The 19691-nt window shown below is 41.5% G+C and overlaps 1 protein-coding gene across 1 annotated transcript in view; it reads right to left on the bottom strand.

The window, feature by feature from the left end:
* Positions 1-3960: 3960 nt before the first annotated feature.
* LOC140913608 (cytosolic phospholipase A2 zeta-like) overlaps positions 3961-19691 on the bottom strand; it is a 40915-nt gene continuing 25184 nt past the window's right edge. Inside the window, exons 10-20 of the mRNA XM_073350335.1 lie at positions 16112-16149; positions 14584-14719; positions 13909-14045; positions 12352-12574; positions 11401-11515; positions 10396-10533; positions 9946-10053; positions 8110-8304; positions 7036-7202; positions 5448-5634; positions 3961-4181 (exon numbers count right to left, since the gene is read on the bottom strand). Of these exons, the coding sequence (XP_073206436.1) occupies positions 3961-4181; positions 5448-5634; positions 7036-7202; positions 8110-8304; positions 9946-10053; positions 10396-10533; positions 11401-11515; positions 12352-12574; positions 13909-14045; positions 14584-14719; positions 16112-16149 (1665 nt within the window). The remainder of the gene's footprint in view (positions 4182-5447; positions 5635-7035; positions 7203-8109; positions 8305-9945; positions 10054-10395; positions 10534-11400; positions 11516-12351; positions 12575-13908; positions 14046-14583; positions 14720-16111; positions 16150-19691) is intronic.

The following is a 19691-nucleotide window of genomic DNA, read 5'->3' as shown; positions in this document are numbered from 1 at the left end:
AGTCCATGCTGGAGCTCTTTTGAGATTCTGGGACTGCATGGTCACCTCTGCTGATGAGCTCTGAATGGTCACCTGTGTTGATCAGCTCACCACGCTGGCCAAACAGGAAATGAAATTCAAAAGTCCATTGGGCTTTTTCTGTCTACCTGGCCAGTGCACCTCAGTTGAGTGCTGTCCAGAGCAGTCACAATGGAGCACTCTGGGATAGCTCCCGGAGCACAATACCATTGAATTGCGTCCACGCTACCCCAAATTGGACCCAGCAAGGTTGATTTCAGTGCTCATCCACTCGTCGGGGAGGAGTATAGAAACTGGTTTTAATAGCCCTTAAAGTTGGAAAAAATGGCTTCATAGTGTGGACGGTTGCAGGGCTAAACCAATCTAACGCTGCTAAATCCGGCCTAAACTCGTAGTGTAGACCAGGGCTAACATATAATTATAGGCCAAATATTAAGGAGGTCCTATTGTAGCCAAGAATGTAAGAGAAGAGACATACTGTGCATATTATTGGAGTGAATGACATCTAGTCTGTGTTTATCACATTCTTATGTCTTAAGCCAGAGTAAAGTATCATGAATTATAAAGAGGTGTCAGTTTGAAGAAGCCAGAAGGTATGCTACGCTTTGTCCGTATAGTACTCTGTATACAATAAGGTGACACTGCTTCCCACACATTGATACACCCACTATCATCTACCTCACCAGAATCAGATGGGAGACCTGCTTCATTCTAGGCAAATACTATGTGAATATTTGTTTAATTCAATATACAGAGTGTATGGTTGGTTATTTGCTTCTTTAATCTTAGTTATGTATTTGAATGGGAAGGAAACAAAATTTAATTAGATACCCCATCAACTTGAAAAGTCATATTTCTGCCTCAAAATAATATATACCTACAGTAGTTACCAGTAACACCCAAAGGTAGTAAAAAAAAAGGAAGTTAGTGAAGAAAATATTTCTCTGATTTTTAGTGTACTGTGTGACAGCACGCTATGTACATGCACTGCTATTATAGCAGTGTCAGTCCCAGGATTTTAGAGAGACAAGGTGGGGGAGGTAATATCTTTTATTGGACCAACTTCTGGTGGAGACACAAGCTTTCAAGCGACACAGAGCTCTTCCTCGGGTCTAGGAAAGGTACAGCTAAATACAAGATTGAACAGATAGTTTAGCATAAGTAGTTAGCACATATTCTAAGGAATCATTCAGTGCAAAGTTTTATCACATTCAGTAGTCATAGGACAAAAAGTGGAGTTAGAGGGTTACAATGCTGTTGTAAGGAGACATAAATCCAGTGTCTTTATTAAAACCACGATTTTTAGTGTTTTAGGCTCATCTTTTGAAAGTGCTGTGCAGGTTTCCTTTGAGGATGAGGACTGATATCTCAGCTATACAAAGTGATCACCCACAGGTGATATGCTGTTTTTGTCTTGTATCATTTTCCTGTGCGAGTTCACTCGAGAGCATAGTGCTTGTCTGGTTTCTTGTTACTGGGGCATTTAGTGCACTGGATGAGGTACACTAAATGTTGTGATAAGCATCTGTAGGACCCATGGATCTTGAAAGATGTGTTGTGGGAGCTGTGCATACATACAGTCAGTTTCACTCTTTCTCCTGCATAGTCAATTTCTCCCTGGCTGAAAAAAACCTTTTTAAATGTCAAAGAAACAGAAAGAAACCCTTTGTAACGTATTCAATTTTTTAAGCAAAAGCAAGACATCCTATTTAAAAGGTGCCCTATTAGAAACTGGATTTTTTTTTAAATACTTTAAAAAATTATAGTTGACAGCATCCTTTTAAGGCAGGGCCACCTGAGTTCAGCTAGGGAATTGCAATATAATTATGTGAATACATGTATTGTAAGTTAGGATGCAAGTCACACAAGAGAAAGGGTTTGAGTGACACTGACACTGGGCACTCTGGTTGGCTGACACAAATGTCATCTTGTGCTAGACAAGGATCCCTGGTTTTCAGATGGCTAATATGCTTTATATCACTGAACTACATTCCCCTGTCACTGTATTACTTCTAAGGCTACATCACAACGTGGGTAAAAGTAACTTAAAGGACTTACTGGTACGCCGGAGTCCTGAGCAGGGGGCAGGGCCTCAACCAGAAGAGGCGTAGCCTTTACAGCCTCAGGCCCTTTAAATTGCCAACAGAGCCCCAGGAGCTCCCGCTGCTACCCCAGGCCCTTTAAATCTCCACCAGAGCCCCGAGCCCCAGGGTAGCGGCAGCACCCAGGAGCCCCGGGGGCTTTACATCCACTGGCCCTTTAAATCACCGCCAGAGCCCTGGGCTGCCGTCACTACCCCAGGGCTCCAGCAACTGGGCTCCAGTGGTGATTTAAAGGGCCAGGAGCTCTGGCCGCTGCCAAGAGCCCCAGACCCTTTAAATAGCCAGCCTGGGGAAGCCGGTCTGGTCCAGCACAGAGTACCAGCTCTTGCCGGTACACCATACAATACCGTACCAGCTTATTTTCACCTCTACATCACAACCAAGTTACATTTGTGTTCTCTCACTTTTTAGGAAGCAAGGACAATAATTGCTGATGCCGAGAGGCACCTGCTGTGATATTAGAGCAGACTGCTGCTATCCACCCTGCCGCGGTCTCCGAAGGCTGGTTTAAGTCCCAGCGCTCTACATCTGCAAGTGTAGCCAAGCCCCAACTCACTAGTGCACATGGATCATCTATAAGACCAGCCTCAAAGTAAATTCTACGTATTATTTTGATACATGCAATTTGTGCACGTGGATCTCAGATGGCCACATCCCTTACATATTTATTTCATTGAGGAAAATTAAAGTACACTGTATGCAAATATATAGTTTTAATCAATTAGAACTTAATTACTTTTAATTAAATATTTTATTTTATTAAGCCACATTTCTCAGTAGAAGCAATAGAGATGCAAATTTTTACATTTTAACACAAAAAAATGGTTTTAAGCTACAAGTACCCAACTGCAAAAGCAGCTGGTATCTTTGTCTGTCAGCATTGAGACAATACAAAAACAGCTCAGATTTACTTAAGATTTCCACAACAACAACAATCACCTTCAGCCTGAAGACAAATAAGCCAAATTTTATCCCACAAGGAACATTTTTGAGAAAGAGGCAAGCTAGATCTGCTCTTAGAATGGAATGGCTATTTCAAACTTAACCACAGCTGGACTGCTATTGTTAACCAACGCTCTCTGTTTGCCTTTATATTCAGAACACTCCGGGGATAATCAGTTGTACAAATTACTAGGTTTAGTGATCTCAAAATAATTAGATGAGATTAAATGAATTCAGATTAAAGAGGGGCCAGAACTGTGGAGTATGGATCCAGAATTTACCCAAAGCTCAGATATTTTCTGAATCTGCCGCATCTCCAATTCAGAACACTAATCTATATTTATGGTTTCTGGAGATAGGAAAAGCAGGTGAAGTAAGTACATTTTTTACCACCCACTAAAACATGTTTTCAAAGGAAAAAACTCTAAAGCTAAACAATGCAGAGCTCTGAAGAAAGCTCACACCCTTACTATCAACTGTCTGCACTTCTTGATGCCATACTGACAGGTACTGAATATGGAGCAAAACCCTCTTTCCCCTGAAGGATAGGGATTCTGGAGATTAGTTTACCAGCATTACATATTTATCAATGGAAAAGCATCACTGGCTTAATCCCATTGGTTCACACATTGCACAGGAACACAAGAGCTCAGTAAGAACATACAGACATGCTCATACACAAATATTTTAATGCTATTATTAAAGCTCCATTCATACACTTCACCCAGAAGTGAAGTCCAGCTGATACATACTATATTTGGAGAAGCTATGAAACATAGTTAAGTTATCAGCTGTGTTGGTCATTTGCAGATATCTTAGTCCTTTGGTGTTCCTGTCTGAAGCTTTCGTGTATTCAATGCCCTGCAACCAGTCAATATCCTAAATACAAGGCTGCATCTTATTTCCTTTTGGCATTCTTGAGTACCCTTCTTTTCATGCCCAAATCAAGGGCTTTTAAAATAGCGTCCTTGTTGTTCATAATATTGTAGCAGCTTAATTCCAGCAGCCTATCAAATTCATTGGGTTGATATGTGAAGTTCATAGAATGATAAGGAGATTTTTCTCCTTCAACAGGAAAGTTGCCAAAGGATTTCTCATCTTCCGTCTCACGCTCAACTCCTGCAGACAGAAAATCAGCCAATAACAGTCTTCACAGATCCCCTTAAAAAGATACTCCCATGTTTGTGCAGGAGCAGAAGGAGGTGCTACCATCATGGTTTATCATAAACCTACCCACAAGTTGATGTTCGACCGACCGACCGATCGATCGACTGACCGATCGACCGACCGATCGTCGGCTCCATCGACTCTGCAGATGGCTCTTTTGTCCTGCCACTGGGTGCAGGTAAGGTTCCTGACAAGGTGAAATAGGTGTGTTTGAAGCACTTTAACCAAGTGTGATTTTCAAGCCCTATACTTGGTTCCTATCTCACAGGCAGTGTGAATGATTTTAATTCATAACTTTTTCAGCTACAGAGGGGAACCCAGAGTCCCTTATCCCCAGTACTCTTCAGCTTTGCATTCAAACCTTTGGACAATACAATTCCATATGCCAATGTTGTTACTGTTCATAAAACCAAACACCTCAGGGCCCACAGTCATTATCCTAATACAAAATTTCAGCTTAAACAGACTACAACATTTTAAAAATGAGGCCAAAGCTATGACAGAAGCTCCAACCCCAAGCAACCGAGACACTCTGGTAATGGAGTAAAGAGGGCTACTGAAAACTGGACTAACAGTACACCTGAACAAATACACTCTATATAACAAAAACTACTTTGGAATATTTGAATACATTAAAACAGTTTTAAACAGATGGTCTGTTCCACCAGCTAGAGTAGGGAACGCACAACCTTCATATTTGTGCATTTAATAATATAAATATTTAATCACTTTAAGTAGCATATGTATCATATTTTCTTGAGATATTGAAGATGGATATTTTGGTGGCCAATGTCCAATATATAGTTACTGCTCCCAATGATTCTTCTTGTAGGGCAGGTTTACACTACAAATTTGCAGCTGCATTGCTGAAGCATGTCTGGGGAAGATGTTCTAAGCTGACAGGAGAGAGCTCTCCCACCTCTATAAGCTATGTCAGTGGGAGAAGCTCTTCCACCCACATAGCACAGTCCACATGGGGGTTAAGGTCGGTATAACTATATCACCCACGGGGGTGGATTTTTCACACCCCTCAGTGATGTAGTTATGCTGCAGTACATATGCAGTATGCAAGCCTTAGGTATGCAAGAAGTAAACCTTAGGTAAGTAAGCCTTAGGTTCTTAGCACCTTACAGGATTGAGCCCTAAGCAACTCCCGACTATGGGGCGAAAAATTCTCAGCACCTTGTATAATTGAACCTCTCCTACATACTTCCTTACCTGGTGCCTTGTATTTCTGGAATGTGTTGTTCACCAATGGAAAGTGAAGCACTATGGGAACTTTTGGATTCTGAGGATCCATGAACATATAACACTCCTTGGGCTTCTGCTTATCTGTCTCACTCACAACAATGTGTGGAAAGGGGATTTCCCGTTCTTCACAATACTTCTGAGCCTGATGCAGCACCTGAACTCAGAAGACAAAAGTAAAGTTATTTTCTTTACTGGATAAGATCTAAAAATCAGGTGGTGCCAGATATTCAAAAGTGCTCAGCTCCCATTTAGGCATCTAAATAAAGATGAGATTTTTCAAGTGCACAGCACTCCAAAGTTCCCATTCTGACCTCATGGCCAGATTTACAGAAGAGCTCAAAAGAGTATATGTCTACATAGGGCTTAACACAGTGGGACTTCAACCTCAGCCTCCAGGTACTATTGTAATATAAATGTTATCATCAATGATAACAATGTAGCTGTTTGATTTGGCTATTCCTATCTCTAACCACTAAAAAATAGCCCCCTCCCAAAGCCAGGGACAGAACCCAGGATTCCAGTCTCCAATATTCTATTGCTGTCTAGCCAACAGCTGGGCAACCCACTGGCAAAATGTGTGTCATGTCGCATCCCCCTGTACTGGCTGCTCCACACAGAGAAGAGCAATTATTCCTGTAACTCAAGTAAAGGCTTGTGCTGGGAATGTGAAAATCCAGAGTTCAAACTCTGCTTATGATCCATATGCCAGAGGATTTTTTTATGGCAAGCAATAGAATTAATTTTTTCCATTTTTCTTTTTTTTTTTTTTTATTTAAGTAACACAGTGAGAAAACATCCTTCAAACATGCTTTTTATATTATATATATATATTCAATCTAATAATATATTTAATCTGTGTATTATTGTGTCCCACATTTTGGTCATTTGTCACACATTTTGATTGTTGGTGTCACACACTGGCAGTTTGAGGGATGAGAAATTTGCTTTGAAACTTCTCTTCCTTGTGTTTTTAAATCTATGTCACAGGGCCAGGCCCTCAGAGCCCAGAATGTGCAGGGTCATGTAAAATTTCTAAATGTACATATGTTCATTTAACATGGCATTGTAAGTATAGAAAAAAATGGTTCATCTCATATGGAAATGGTTATTTTTAGACTGATATTTGTCCATCAGGAACTGGACTGAGATCATCAATTTATTTCAGATAAATCACCAAACAGCCAACAGTTGGAAATCTACTGAATTGATCTTGGATTCAAACCAATTATCTACAGATTCATAGATTTTAAAGCCAGAGGGATAAATATGATAATCTAATATGATTATCTATATGATCTAATCTGATAATCTAATCTGGTCTCCTGCATGGTCTAATCTGGTCTCCTGCATAACAGGCCACAAAATTTCACCCAGTAATTTCTGCAGCAAGCCCCAAAACTTGACAAAAGGTTGTATAATGCATTATACCCAGTAATAATTCTCTCAGTCATTGAGATATGTCTAAATAGGGCATTTGACCATTCTGATTTCATCCATTATGTCCTAGGCAGTAGACACATGTCTTTGCCTAATTCTGCTCCGTTTTGTCTCTCACCTCAAATGGAGCTTCCCAAGAGTAGTTGAATGAAAAGATGACATCTACATCTCTCTCTGGCTGAAGCACCAAAGGAAATGGAGAATTGATAGAAAAAACCCCATCTACCAAGTACAGATTGTGTTCCATTGGAGTTAGCTGGTTGGGAAAGGCATCCTGGTGAGTGCCTGAAAGACCCCAAAATCATACTGGTCACTGAAGTACACAAAACACGTCAGTCTAATTTCAGAGAAAAGGTGAAAACCATGTGAGACCCTAAGGAGAAATGTTTAAATACCCTGGAATTACATTAACTGTACTCCCACACCCCAACACCCACCCACCACCAAATCAAACTAAGTTGCCTCCACCCTGGACACTCAGCAAAACAAGACAAATAAAAAAAGACCTATATCTGAGCACCACAGAAAAGCTTATAAGCAACCACCACCACAGGAACCAAACATCTCACGTGCATTAACTATTCTATCATCACAACACCCCTTTAAGGTATGAAAGAGAGATTAAGTGACTTGCCCATAGAGCGTCAGTAGCAGAGCTCAAAACAGAACCCAGATCTCTTTAGTCCTGATCCAGTGCCGTAAGCACAAGCCCATCCTTCCTACTGGGAGAGATAACTTTCCTATATGGCAATTTCCAATACAGTCAAAAGGGATTTGGGATGGTTTTGCTCTGAAGTATATAAGCCCAAGTCTGCTGTCATATACACAAGTACAACCCTGTCATTGTGGTTGCCTGTTTGTAAAGGAAGACTGCATTTGGCCAACAGCGTTTCCATTGGTGGTGTTGGTGATTTTACTCATGGAGATCTGGTTACACAAACCCCAGTGGCAGCAGACAAAATATGTTTTTAACTTGTTTTAGACAACAACTGCATTTTGAGCAGCCTTCTATACTGCCAACTGAATGGTTTGCTCCGAGCAGCATCTTGCCCATTTTATAAGCTTTACAGCAGTATGTACTTGGATAACACATACTTGCATTGTCACTGACTCGTCATCTTTCTCTTCCTAACTGTCCCCAATTCCTCTGACATACAGCCTGGTTTCTCTCTCACAGAATCTTGTTACCCACCTTTCCAGGCCACAAACTCCTTGGCATTGACGTAGTCCCTGTGAAGGTACAGTCCACGCATGAAGTTAATGTTTTCCCCAGCAGAGAAGCGGGACTTAAATACATCTTGAAATAAATGTGAGAAGGCTCCACCTGGCATGACCATTCGCTTTTCTAATTGTGAGGGGTCCAGAGGCTGGCGTCCTTGAGCCTCATCTGCAGAAAGAAACAAACAAATCAGAATTCAGATCTCTGTATCCAAGCTCAAATTTCACAATTCCCTGACCATTTTACCCCGAGTTCAAGATGCCAGCCATTTTATACTGACATTTCCCCTTACAACAGCTGGGATTTTAAACACAACTGCTACTGTCTTCAGCAGGGCTCATGTAGCTAACACCTTAAGCAATATTTTTAAAAAATGACTGGTATTATTAAGCCTCCACCGACAATCAGAGGTGAAAGTAAGTCGGTATGGTCCAGTACGGCATACAGGCAAGAGCCAGTGCGCTGTACCAGACCAGCTTTCCTAGGCGGTGATTTAAAGGGTCTGGGGCTCCTGGCAGCAGCTGGAGCAGGGGCTTTAAATTGCCACCAGAGCCCTGCTGCCAGAGCCCCCAGGTAGCAGAGGCGGCCGATAGTGGCAGCTGGGAGCCCCAGGCCCTTTAAATCACCATCGGAGACCCTGGCCACCGCTGCGACCCCAGGGGCTTCAGCAATTTAAAGGCAATTTAAAGCCGTTATGGTCCAGTATAGCATACTGGTAAGAGTTAGTGCGCCGGACTGGACCAGCTTCCCCCGGAGATGATTTAAAGGGCCTGGGGCTACCGCAGCAGAGCCGCAGGCCCTTTAAATCGCTGCCCAAACCCCGCTGCCAGGGGTAGCAGCAGCAGCCGGGAGCCACCAGGACTCCTTCAGCAATTTAAAGGGCCTGGGGCTCCGCTGCGGGTAGTGGTGGCTGGGAGCACCTGGCCCTTTAAATCACCACCAGAGCCCTTAGCCGCCACTGCTACCCCAGAGCTCTGGCAGTGGGGCTCGGGCAGTGATTTAAAGGGCCCCCGAGCCCTCGGGCTCCCAGTCGCCTCTGCAGGTGGTAGCTCCCGCAGTGATTTAAAGGGCCCAAGGCTCCCAGCCACCACTACCACATCTGGAGCACTGGGCCCTTTAAATCCTGGGGCTCTAAAGGCCACACCTCTTCCGGTTGAGGCCCTGCCCCTTCCGGTCAAAGCCATGCCCCCTGCTCAGGACTCAAGCGTATCAGTAAGTCCTTTAAGTTACTTTCACCCCTGCCTACAATAGAATGTTGAGAAAACAAGACACAATTGGCTCCAACCTTTATACTAGAGTTAAAATCTCTAGTATAAGTGGGGCCCACCCATGTCCCCACTTTGAACACTGCATGGTTTTCATCTGGTGAAGGGGACATAGATAAGTACTTATCTAAACTACAAACATCAGACATATTGCAAGTGCTGCAGGGGACAATTGTGATATTGCCAAATCCTCTGACTCCATAATAGTTGTAGTGTAAATATGTCCAGAATCTGATGCTGTTGTGAAGTTTCAGAAAGTTGTGGTGCTGCCCATTTTCTCTTTTTCTTCATTATACTGGTAAGGAGAACTTATATTATCTCTTGTATTAGAAACTGTATTATCCTTTATCATCTCCACTGTCAATCCCACACATAATGTTCCTATAATCTAAACTAAATGGGCTACCAGTAGACAGTGCTGTTAAGGCCCTCCTAAATTATCTTCTTTTATGTTGTGAGAAGAGGTTACTTCCTTGAATGGAGGAGTTATTTTCAAGGCCCTTTCATACGACTAAGGAAAGCCCAATCTCTGTCTACTGTTTACCTATAGCTTTGATGGCATCTTTCAGAGATTCTAGAAAGCCAACTTTTGAAGAAATCACTTCTTCCCAGATTTCATCTAGATTGGCAGCAAAGGCACTGGCCCATATTCCTGAAAAGGAACAAGGAAAGTATTAATTTAGGTTCCCTAGACGTCTCAGGCACTGAACAGCATGACCAATTTCAATTTCACCATATCAGATATGCATCATATGCAGGACAAAATTGGGATAGGACAGATTATCTTTAATAAAAGTCTTGTTCAGTTAAGAACACAGAGTGTGGTTAAATGCCTAACAGTCTCCAGGGGCAACATCTTATGCAACTGTACAGCTGTTGATATAAGTCACTAACAATTAAATATCTGATTATTCTTAACCCTCTCATCAATGTGCATCAAATTACAGTTGCTATAAAGCACAATAGGAGTGTTTCTAGCAGCATCAGATCTTACCCTGCAGAAAACAAATTCTGGGCTCCAGACACTTCCCAAGCAGCAGCCCATTGAAGAATTCACTGCCAAAGTCTTCTATGCAGATAAAGGCTCCATACTTGTGGCTACCAAACTCATAGGGTGTGAACTCACACCACTCTGTGAAAGGGTTAACCGAGATAATTATCTCACAAATGCACTTGGATAAACATATTCATCCCCTCCTCATTCCCATGAGAATGGCTAAGAGAGAATAATTCAGTTTCTTAATCCATACCAATAATGCCTATGCTGGTAAAGGTTAACCCTCCCAGATAACAATGCTTTAATGCCCTGAGGGGAGATTCTACCACATACATCTTACTTATGGCATGACAGCAATATGATTGACAGGAGATTTATTTAACAGATTCATGGGAATTCACTATTAAGACTTTTCACCAGCATCACAAGTTGATATTTTTTAATGGCGGCAAAAGGGATGAAGAATGAATTTAAAGAAGTATTATCCTGCTACTAACAGAAATAATTAAGTAATGGGATTTTCAAATCAGCCAAACAAAATGTCAATCCATCATATCATCATTCAAAAGTGTGTTGGAGACAAAAACCAAACAAACATCAAATAAAGATGTGCACATGCCCACGGAGAGATACATCCAAAAACAAACCAATATCTTAGCATTATAATTAGGATTGCCAAGTACAATTCAAGAGAAGATGTGCGATTGAACACATCATTACAAATATTGAAAAGGCATGAAAAGTTAGGTATACATAATGGGTGAAACCCTAGCCCCAGTGGAGTCAATGGCAAATCTCCCATTGAGAGTTTAATGGGAACAGGATTTCACCCAGTAAATTCACAGTAGCAAGGATATGAAGGAGAATTTATGTTGCTACCCACAATCATTACTATGCTGCGACAAGATTTGAGACTGGGAACAAGGACATAAATAATTAAAACTGGGGGGAAAATGCTATTTACAGATTTTAGAGGGGGGAAAAACCCACTTTATTTTATACCTGTAAATTCATGGCTACCGACATTGGGCTTCACATTGACAGCTGCATAGATGGGGAAGGGGTTCTGTCCCCACCTGACTGCTGACTGCTGGTCAGACAGCTTCGATGGATCCTGCTGGATATGGCAAGGAAAAGTCATATCACTTTGGTGTTCAGTTTTGCCTTTAAATAGAAGGTTCCTCTTGCCCTCGCAATGCCATGTGACAGATGTGACCAATCACACAGCATGAATAGTGAACTCAGAGGAAATTCTCAAGCAAATTCTTTTTAGTTTTTCATGGGCTTTTTTAAAACCTCATGGAGTAATTTGTCGAACTCATGACATGAGCTCATCTTTCAATATTTCCACAATCCAGAAATTGAAATAATATGAGAAAAAACTAAATCTCACAGTGTTTAGTCCTCATAAATGGCTCCTTTAGGCATCAGGAGAGAGAGAATGAAAAACATAAAAGCAAATACAAAGTACTAGACGCACATACCTACTGAGGAAAATACTGTGGGCCAGGGATTCTGGAGTTCTAATCCTATCTGTCCCTTATTCATCATGTGGCCTTAGACAAGTAATATAACCAATCTGTGTCAGAGCTACGCCATCCGCAAAAAGAGGCAATGCTTATCTATCTCAGAGGTGTTATGAAGATGAGTCAGCTAATGGTTGTAGAGCATTTTGAAAATACAAAATGCTATGTATTTATGATCATCATAGGATAATTACTATAATATTAGCATGGAATAGGTTTATGATTAACATAGGATAATCACGTGGGGCTTTACTCAGTGTTGGATATTATTTAAAGTTTTCATTTCTCCTGTAAAATTCTGTTTATGTCTAGGAGAAGTTTAAAAAGTGTCCCACAAGTCTGAAGAGATAAGTTGCCGGAGGCTTCAAACAGGTTTGTTAAACTCCTATTCTGAAGACAAACCATTCACATCCAGGACTCTCATTACCTTCTGTTGTAAGAAATATTCTATGATAAGGCCCCACAAATCCGTGAGTGTGACCTTCCGTCCTTCTTTCTCCAACAAGATCAGCTGCTGGAAATAATACACCAGTCGTTCAGCAGAAAACGCCCCCACTTTGCTGCTGGTCACGAGTTTCCGAGCAACGCTAATTGCATCCTTGAGGTCTTTGTGGGACCAGTGAGGGTCTTTGTAGAGTTTAGACAAACACCTAGTAAAATGTCCACCAAGGTTTTCAGTCAACAACAAATTATTACACAATATGCCAAATGTCTGGAGAAAGATGACTGCCCTCCCCACATTGTGATTTGAACAGAACTGAAAGTAACATCTCTGTTTTTATTTAAGAACATATTAAATGTATAGTCTATAGCACACCTTGGAATCTTTCCTATTAAACAATTTTATGATAGGTCACAGCTTGGGCCTCAAAACTGCATTCTCTTAAAGTCTTAATATCATATCTCTGTGCACACCCGCAGACTTTCAGTAACAACCTAATTAATTATTAGTATGAAGAAACTTTCCTAAAGCATCGATTACCATGGTCATCTAATGTCTTGGGTTTCCTGTGTGCCCTCTTTTCTTTACCTCAGTATCTCAGACTACTTTAGGCAGAAACACACCCCCTTTACAGCACCTTCCCTCTAACTTAATTCACATTATTTTTAATTAATACCTAGCCATACTTTACATACCTTTCTACAAACCGATATATTTTAATGCTACATGGGCTTGTCCCTTGATTTTTCTGCTACAAACCTGATATCACTAAAACCTCGTTTCTTAGAAAGATGACTTTCAGTGGCAAAGGGATTAGGGCCCCAGAGAGATGGATCTGGCTCAATCAAACTGCAAGTAGTTTGAAACCTTTTGATAAGAATTATGTTAATGAAAATATTGTATGGATTGAAGAAAAATGCTCACTTTAAAAAAAGGCGGGGCAAAGATATTATAACTTACTTTCCTGCTTCTCCTTTTTGTCACTGATTTGGGGGAAGGAGGGAGGCTACTCAGATCCCATCTCTCCCTGTGATCTACTGTCACAATGGAGATCATAAGGGGTGCTTAAGCTGGAGCTCCCTCAATATGAACAACAAGGTGCTTCTGATAGGGCATCCCCTGTGTGGGGCCCTTGATTCTGGAATTTGTCCCCACATGATCTACCAGAGCCCAGATTTCTTAACCTACTGGGCATGCTGCAAAGCTCACCTTTTTCCTCCCTTAGTTAAGGTGGTTGAGAGGGGGTGGACCAAGGTGGGTTTATTTATGGGCAGTCCTCTGGTTATATTTATTCTGTGATTTTTAATTTATGGGAGAGGCACCCAGAACTTGAATGGGCATCTATAGACAAACTTCAGAAATTTGAAGGATAATTAAATAAGGTATCAGGTGAACAACAGAGACTATGGAAATATATGAGCTTATCACTGAATCATCCATGTTGGTAAAAGTAAACTGTGTCAATAGAGTATCATTCCCCAGACTATCCTGACTTGAGTTCTCAGGTCGAAGGACTATGGGGAAAAAGTTCCAGTTACATACCAGGTAGATCCTGAGACTCCAGACATATACATCAGGATATCCAAGAGACCAAGCTGCTGGAGTCCTGATAGATTGCCATAGAAAGCAGTCATGGCTCTCATCCCACCTCCTGATCCCACTACTGCCACTACAGGGATCTACCAGAATAGAAGAATGAAAGGCTATGAAAAACATATGCAATTGAATATACTACATTGCATGCATATGTATTAAATTACACGCGCACACACACACACACACACGGTCATTTGGTTTTAGGTTTCATTTCATGGATTTTCTCATTATAAACAAAAATAAAATATGGGAGGTAGTTAGACAGATAAGTATTCCTATGAAAGGGCTCTGTTGACATTAAAAATCTGAGCCCACTATGTCCAAATCTTCTGCTGATTTAGCCTCTGTAATTTGATCTGGGAGTCTGAGCAGCCATTTTGGACAGAAAACAGGGACTATTAGCAGCTCAGATAGCTTTCTCCTGTTTTTTTCTGGGTTGTTTGTCCCTGTTCTACTACTGTAAATCCAAGCAGTGACTGTGTCTTGCATTCTGAACTGCTTTTTCAAAATCTGTGTGCTTACAATCTATTTTCCATAAAGCTGAGGTTCACTGACAGCACAGTTATCTCCCCCTAAAACTAGTCACAAAGGACAGAGTTCTCTAAAATGGGAATTTCATACCTCATCTTTCTTGGGCTCCTCTGGCAAACCAAGTGTCTTCTTTAGGGCATCAGAAACTATTTTCTTCCTCATGTCCAAAAATTCTCTCTCTCCTTTACAGAGGTCAAAACTGATGCGTACATCAAGATCCTGAGAGCTACTCCCACAAGCAAGAGGAGAGTGAGGGAGAACAAGAATGGCAAAAGAGAGAGATGAACTTTCAGAAAGCCCTTATTACTTGAGACCACCTCTCTGATTTTGTACCCTGCCTCACCAGTTAAGACCAGCTGAGAAAAAATTAAATGCATTTATTTTTCCTTGGTTTTCATTCATACCTGTGTTGCATTCTTGTTTATGTTTTACTAGTATCTGTTTTTAAAGAACCAAGCTGTCCAAGTGATAAGAGCCATAAAAAAAAAGCACAGTTTGTCCCATCTCTGGAACAGTTTTCTCACTTCAGCATTCCAAACCAAACTTCACCCTTCCTTCAAGACCATCTGAAAGGCCTCACATCATGAGGATAGCCTCACAAAAATGAAACTTCCAACCTTGCTCTCTTCCATCAGATAATTAAACATTAAAAACAAAATACAATATTTAAAAAATTGTACCTGACAAGTCTGTTCAATCACCTATACCATTTCTCAGATGATACATGAGGATAAAAACTTTTATACAGCCAAAAAAGCAGAATATACACTCTTTAGATAAATGTATTACAAATCAGGGAACAGATAGAAGCAAGGCATCAGCAAAACAACTAAAGTTAGTTCTGATGTTCTTCCACTTACAAGATTATGCAGTCACTTCACTTTTAAGCTGTATCCCTTCCACAGCCCTGCTTTGCATTTTGCCTTTTTACACCATAAGCTCTTTGAAACAGGGCTGACTCCTTTCATATTTGCTGAACGCTCATGGATCTCAATAGAGGTATTAATAGGTCTAAAAGAATTGTAACAACCTCTCTGAAAAAGGCAGATGTAAACTCTGGTTAGAGGAAAGTCAAACGTTCAACAGGTATATTAAATGTGTCTTAATGACATGATGTGTGGTTTATACTATCTTCAGACCATGCCTAAAACAGGAATCAGCTCTACATTGAAAAAATATAACCTACCAACGACGACACACGCATTGTACTGTTTGGAGCTGAGTGCCAGCTCTCCTGCCCATGAGCCCATACATGCGTTAGTTTGTGGACAAATCCGCATATTATCATTTGAAGCAACTTTTTCAGATTTGACTTCCGTAAGCAACTCTTCAGCACTCAGCCCCAAGTTGGTTATAACTTCAGTTCTTTTTCTGAGCCCACAGATAAAATACGTTTCAAATACAAGGAAAACTGATTCTACAGTAAAGTTACAGTGAACTGATACAACACAAGAAAAAACCCCTCAACACTAGGAACCTTTTTTCACTTGAGACAGTCAGGTAAAATGAACTGTAAGTGTGACTGAGACAGGTAAAACAGTTACCAAGATAGTTTATAAATGAGAACAGTATTTGCTTATCATATGTTCTTTTAGGAATTTCTGGGTATCTGACGCACCTCTCTTCAACCTTCACAGTCAGATCCACACCTTGCCCCTGGAAAAGAAGGAACAATCCTGAACCAAAAAGGAAAGTTTTACAGACAGTCTCACCTGTGAAGCATAAAGAATTCCCACAGCTTATCATAAAAATATTATACAAAATCTATCCAGAAGTAAAGCCAACTCGAAGACAGGCCATGTTATGTTTTCACCATACACAAAGAACAAATGTATGCTTTAGTCAGAGTGACCTTTATTTCAGAGTGGTAGCTGTGTTAGTCTGTATCAGCAAAAACAATGAGGAGTCCTTGTGGCACCTTAGAGACTAACAAACTTATTTGGGCATAAGCTTTCGTGGGCTAAAACCCACTTCATCAGATGCATGGAGTGAAAAATACAGTACGCAGTATAAATATTACAGCACATGAAAAGATGGGTGTTGCCTTACCAAGTGGGGGGGTCAGTGTTAATGAGGCCAATTCAATTAAGGTGGAAGTGGCCTATTCTCAACAGTTGACAAGAAAGTGAATATCAAGAGAGGGAAAATTACTTTTCTAGTGCTAACGAGGCCAATGCAATCAAGGTGGACGTCGCCCATGTCCAACAGTTGACAAGAAGGTAAGAGTATCAGCAGAGGGAAAATTATTTTTTGTAGTGACCAGTCCACTCCCAGTCTTTATTCAGGCCTAATTTGATGGTGTCCAGTTTGCGAATTAATTTCAGTTCTGCAGTTTCTCATTGAAGTCTGGTTTTGAAGTTTTTTTGCTGAAGAATTTCCACTTTTAAGTCTGTTATTGAGTGCCCAGGGAGATTGAAGTGCTCTCCTACTGGTTTTTGAATGTTACAATTCTTGATGTCTGATTTGTTTCCATCTATTCTTTTGCATAGAGACTGTCCGGTTTGGCCAATGTACATGGCAGAGGGGCATTGCTGGCACATGATGGCATATATCACATTGGTAGATTTGCAGGTGAAATAAGCCCGATAGTGTGGCTGATGTGGTTAGGTCCTTATTGTAGATTAAGAAAACATGAAAAGCTAGCAATAAAGTCACCATAAAGGAACACAGCGGTTCCTTGTATATAATGTATAGAATATGTGGGACACTATGATATTGTTGATACCAATATTATAAAATTGCAAGGAATCTGACCAGATACGTCCTGTGAGGTATCTGCCAAAATGTTACCATTTGCCAAGTATGATAATTTTGTTTATGTTTGTATCACCTGTTATTATGTGTTATAGATATGTAGGGTATATCTGTATTTCCAAACTTGTGCTTTGTTTTTGGGTGACACCCCCAGACAGATTGGCATCAGCACTACTTAGCTGTTCGATGGCCCATCAAGGGTCATCAGTTGTACAATGAATCCACTGAAAGGAGCCAGGGAATACACCCTGTGAGTCAGCAGGACTTCTAGGGGCATACCTATGGACAGAGGCTTTAAGGCTTTTCCGTGCCCATGGGCTGTGAAGACACAAAGTACAAGCCACATGGCAAAAGGAATATAAAGGGCAGCTGCATAGTCTGCTTTTTGTCTTCAATCCTGCTTCTTACCTCTGGAGTAACTTTTCCACAAACTGAAGCTCTGAACAAAGGACTGAATGACCCATCCAAGCTGTGGATGTGTTCCAGTGGGATTTTCAAGCCAGAAAACTCACCAATACTGCTAAGAACTTGATATCTGGACTTTAAAGTCTCTGGGTGTATCTAAGTGCTTTATCTTTTAACAAGTCTCTTCTTGTACTTTCCTTTTTCTTTAAAATAAAACTTTAGTTTTAGACACTAAAGGATTGGCTGGCAGGCAGTGCAGTATTTTGGGTAAGATACAACCTAATATTGACCTGGCAATGTGGCTGGCCCTTTGGGGTTTGTATAGTCAGCATAGGCACCAACTCTGTGGATGCTCCGGGGCTGGAGCACCCACGGAGAAAAATTGGTGGGTGCTCTGCACCCACTGGCAGCCAAGCTCCCCGATCCGCCCCAACTCACCTCACCTCCACCTCCTCCCCTGAGCATGCTGCGTCCCTGCTTCTCCTCGCAGCACTTGCTGCCGTGAAACAGCTGTTTCGTGGCGTAACAAGCTCCAGGAGGGAGGGAGGGAGGAGAAGCAGGAACAAGGCACACTCAGGGGAGGAGGCCGGGAAGAGGCGGGGCCAGGGCGGGGATTTGAGAAAGGAGTCCAATGGGGAAGGGGGAGGTGGAGTTGGGGCGGGGACTTTGGGGAAGGGGTTAGAATGGGGGCAGGGCAGGAGCGGAGTTGGTAACTGGAATGCTGGTTAAGGCAATAAATACATGGATTTTGACAAATTTTAACAAAAAGAGCTAATTTAGTTCATTCACATAATCCCATCTTCAGCATGTGAGTCAACATGGCAAAAGGTTTTGAACATGAAAGTTTATATAACAGAGGTTTTCGGACATCACAGCTCATGTGACAGAAGATGCTGGAGGCTCCTCCTAACAGTTCACTGAAGATGACAACACTGTGTGATGAGAAAAACCATCAATGTAACCATAGAGATTATAAGCACAAAAATATAGTCAGTATATATCTTGTGACAGATCCAATAAACCCATGTGTTTGACCTTGCACACCATCTTTGGGTAAAGCTCAATCTCTTCAGATGTGGAGTGTTAAAATATGCTGCTAATGACTCTAAATGGGGCCTTTGTGACTCCCCACTTTGCCACTGCAGCCAGTGAGAAGATATAGGCAACAAAGCTGCAGGGTACACCCATCAGCAAGGGCTGCCTGGTTCCTGCATGGACTTGTACAATGCCCTTCCCTCAGCTATTGAATGGTTAAGACATTTAGACTAATATGCTTGACTTGATTGCCTACGCAGATGCAGCACATTGCTCTTGCAGAGAGCCAAGGGCCCGGAGGAGGGAGTGAGTAAGAGAATGTAAACACGAGACAAGCCACAGCCAGATCGACAGAGGGAGGTTTAGTTGCTGAGCTACCAGATCTGTGCTCAACCAACACTAGCCTCTGTCTCCTCCTCTTAAGAGAGGAACAGGGCTAGGCAAGTGCAACACCAGATCTCTCTTCCAGAGTCCATGGGCATGCAAAATACTTCTTGTGATTGCTCATCTCAAGTCAACATGAACATCTCATTTCTTCCCATCTCCATAAAGAGGTCCTTGACCAGCAAGACCAGACAGAGAAAATGGTGAACTGAATAGGAAAAAAACAGGGTTCAATGAATTTATACATAGTTTTGCTCTGTTTTATTTGATGCTTTAAATTAACCCATGAATTGTAGATGAGATTTCACTCCTTCCTCCTATTTCCCACATTTCAGAGATGACCGCTCCAACTTTACTGTGAGGAAGCAATAACATGCGAGTGACTGCTCATTAGGAGAGACAGACAGTATATAAGGGGTTAGATACCATGGGCTTCCACAGTTGAATCCAGAACATTTACCAGAGCACGTCTGCTCTCTAGCAACCTGTCAGGCAGGCCAAAGTGGATAGGACTTCTGAGCCAAACCGCATTCCAAACCGAAGGTCAAGTAAGTGTGAGAGGACAGGAGTAATTAGTAAAGGGAAAATGAAAGGCACAAAGGGAGAGATAGTGGTAGGCT

Source organism: Lepidochelys kempii, chromosome 6, assembly GCF_965140265.1.
Source record: "Lepidochelys kempii isolate rLepKem1 chromosome 6, rLepKem1.hap2, whole genome shotgun sequence".
In the NCBI taxonomy this organism is placed as follows: Eukaryota; Metazoa; Chordata; order Testudines; family Cheloniidae; genus Lepidochelys; species Lepidochelys kempii.
The sequence above is the reverse complement of the archived record's forward strand: the minus strand, read 5'-3'. Positions and strand labels throughout refer to the sequence as shown.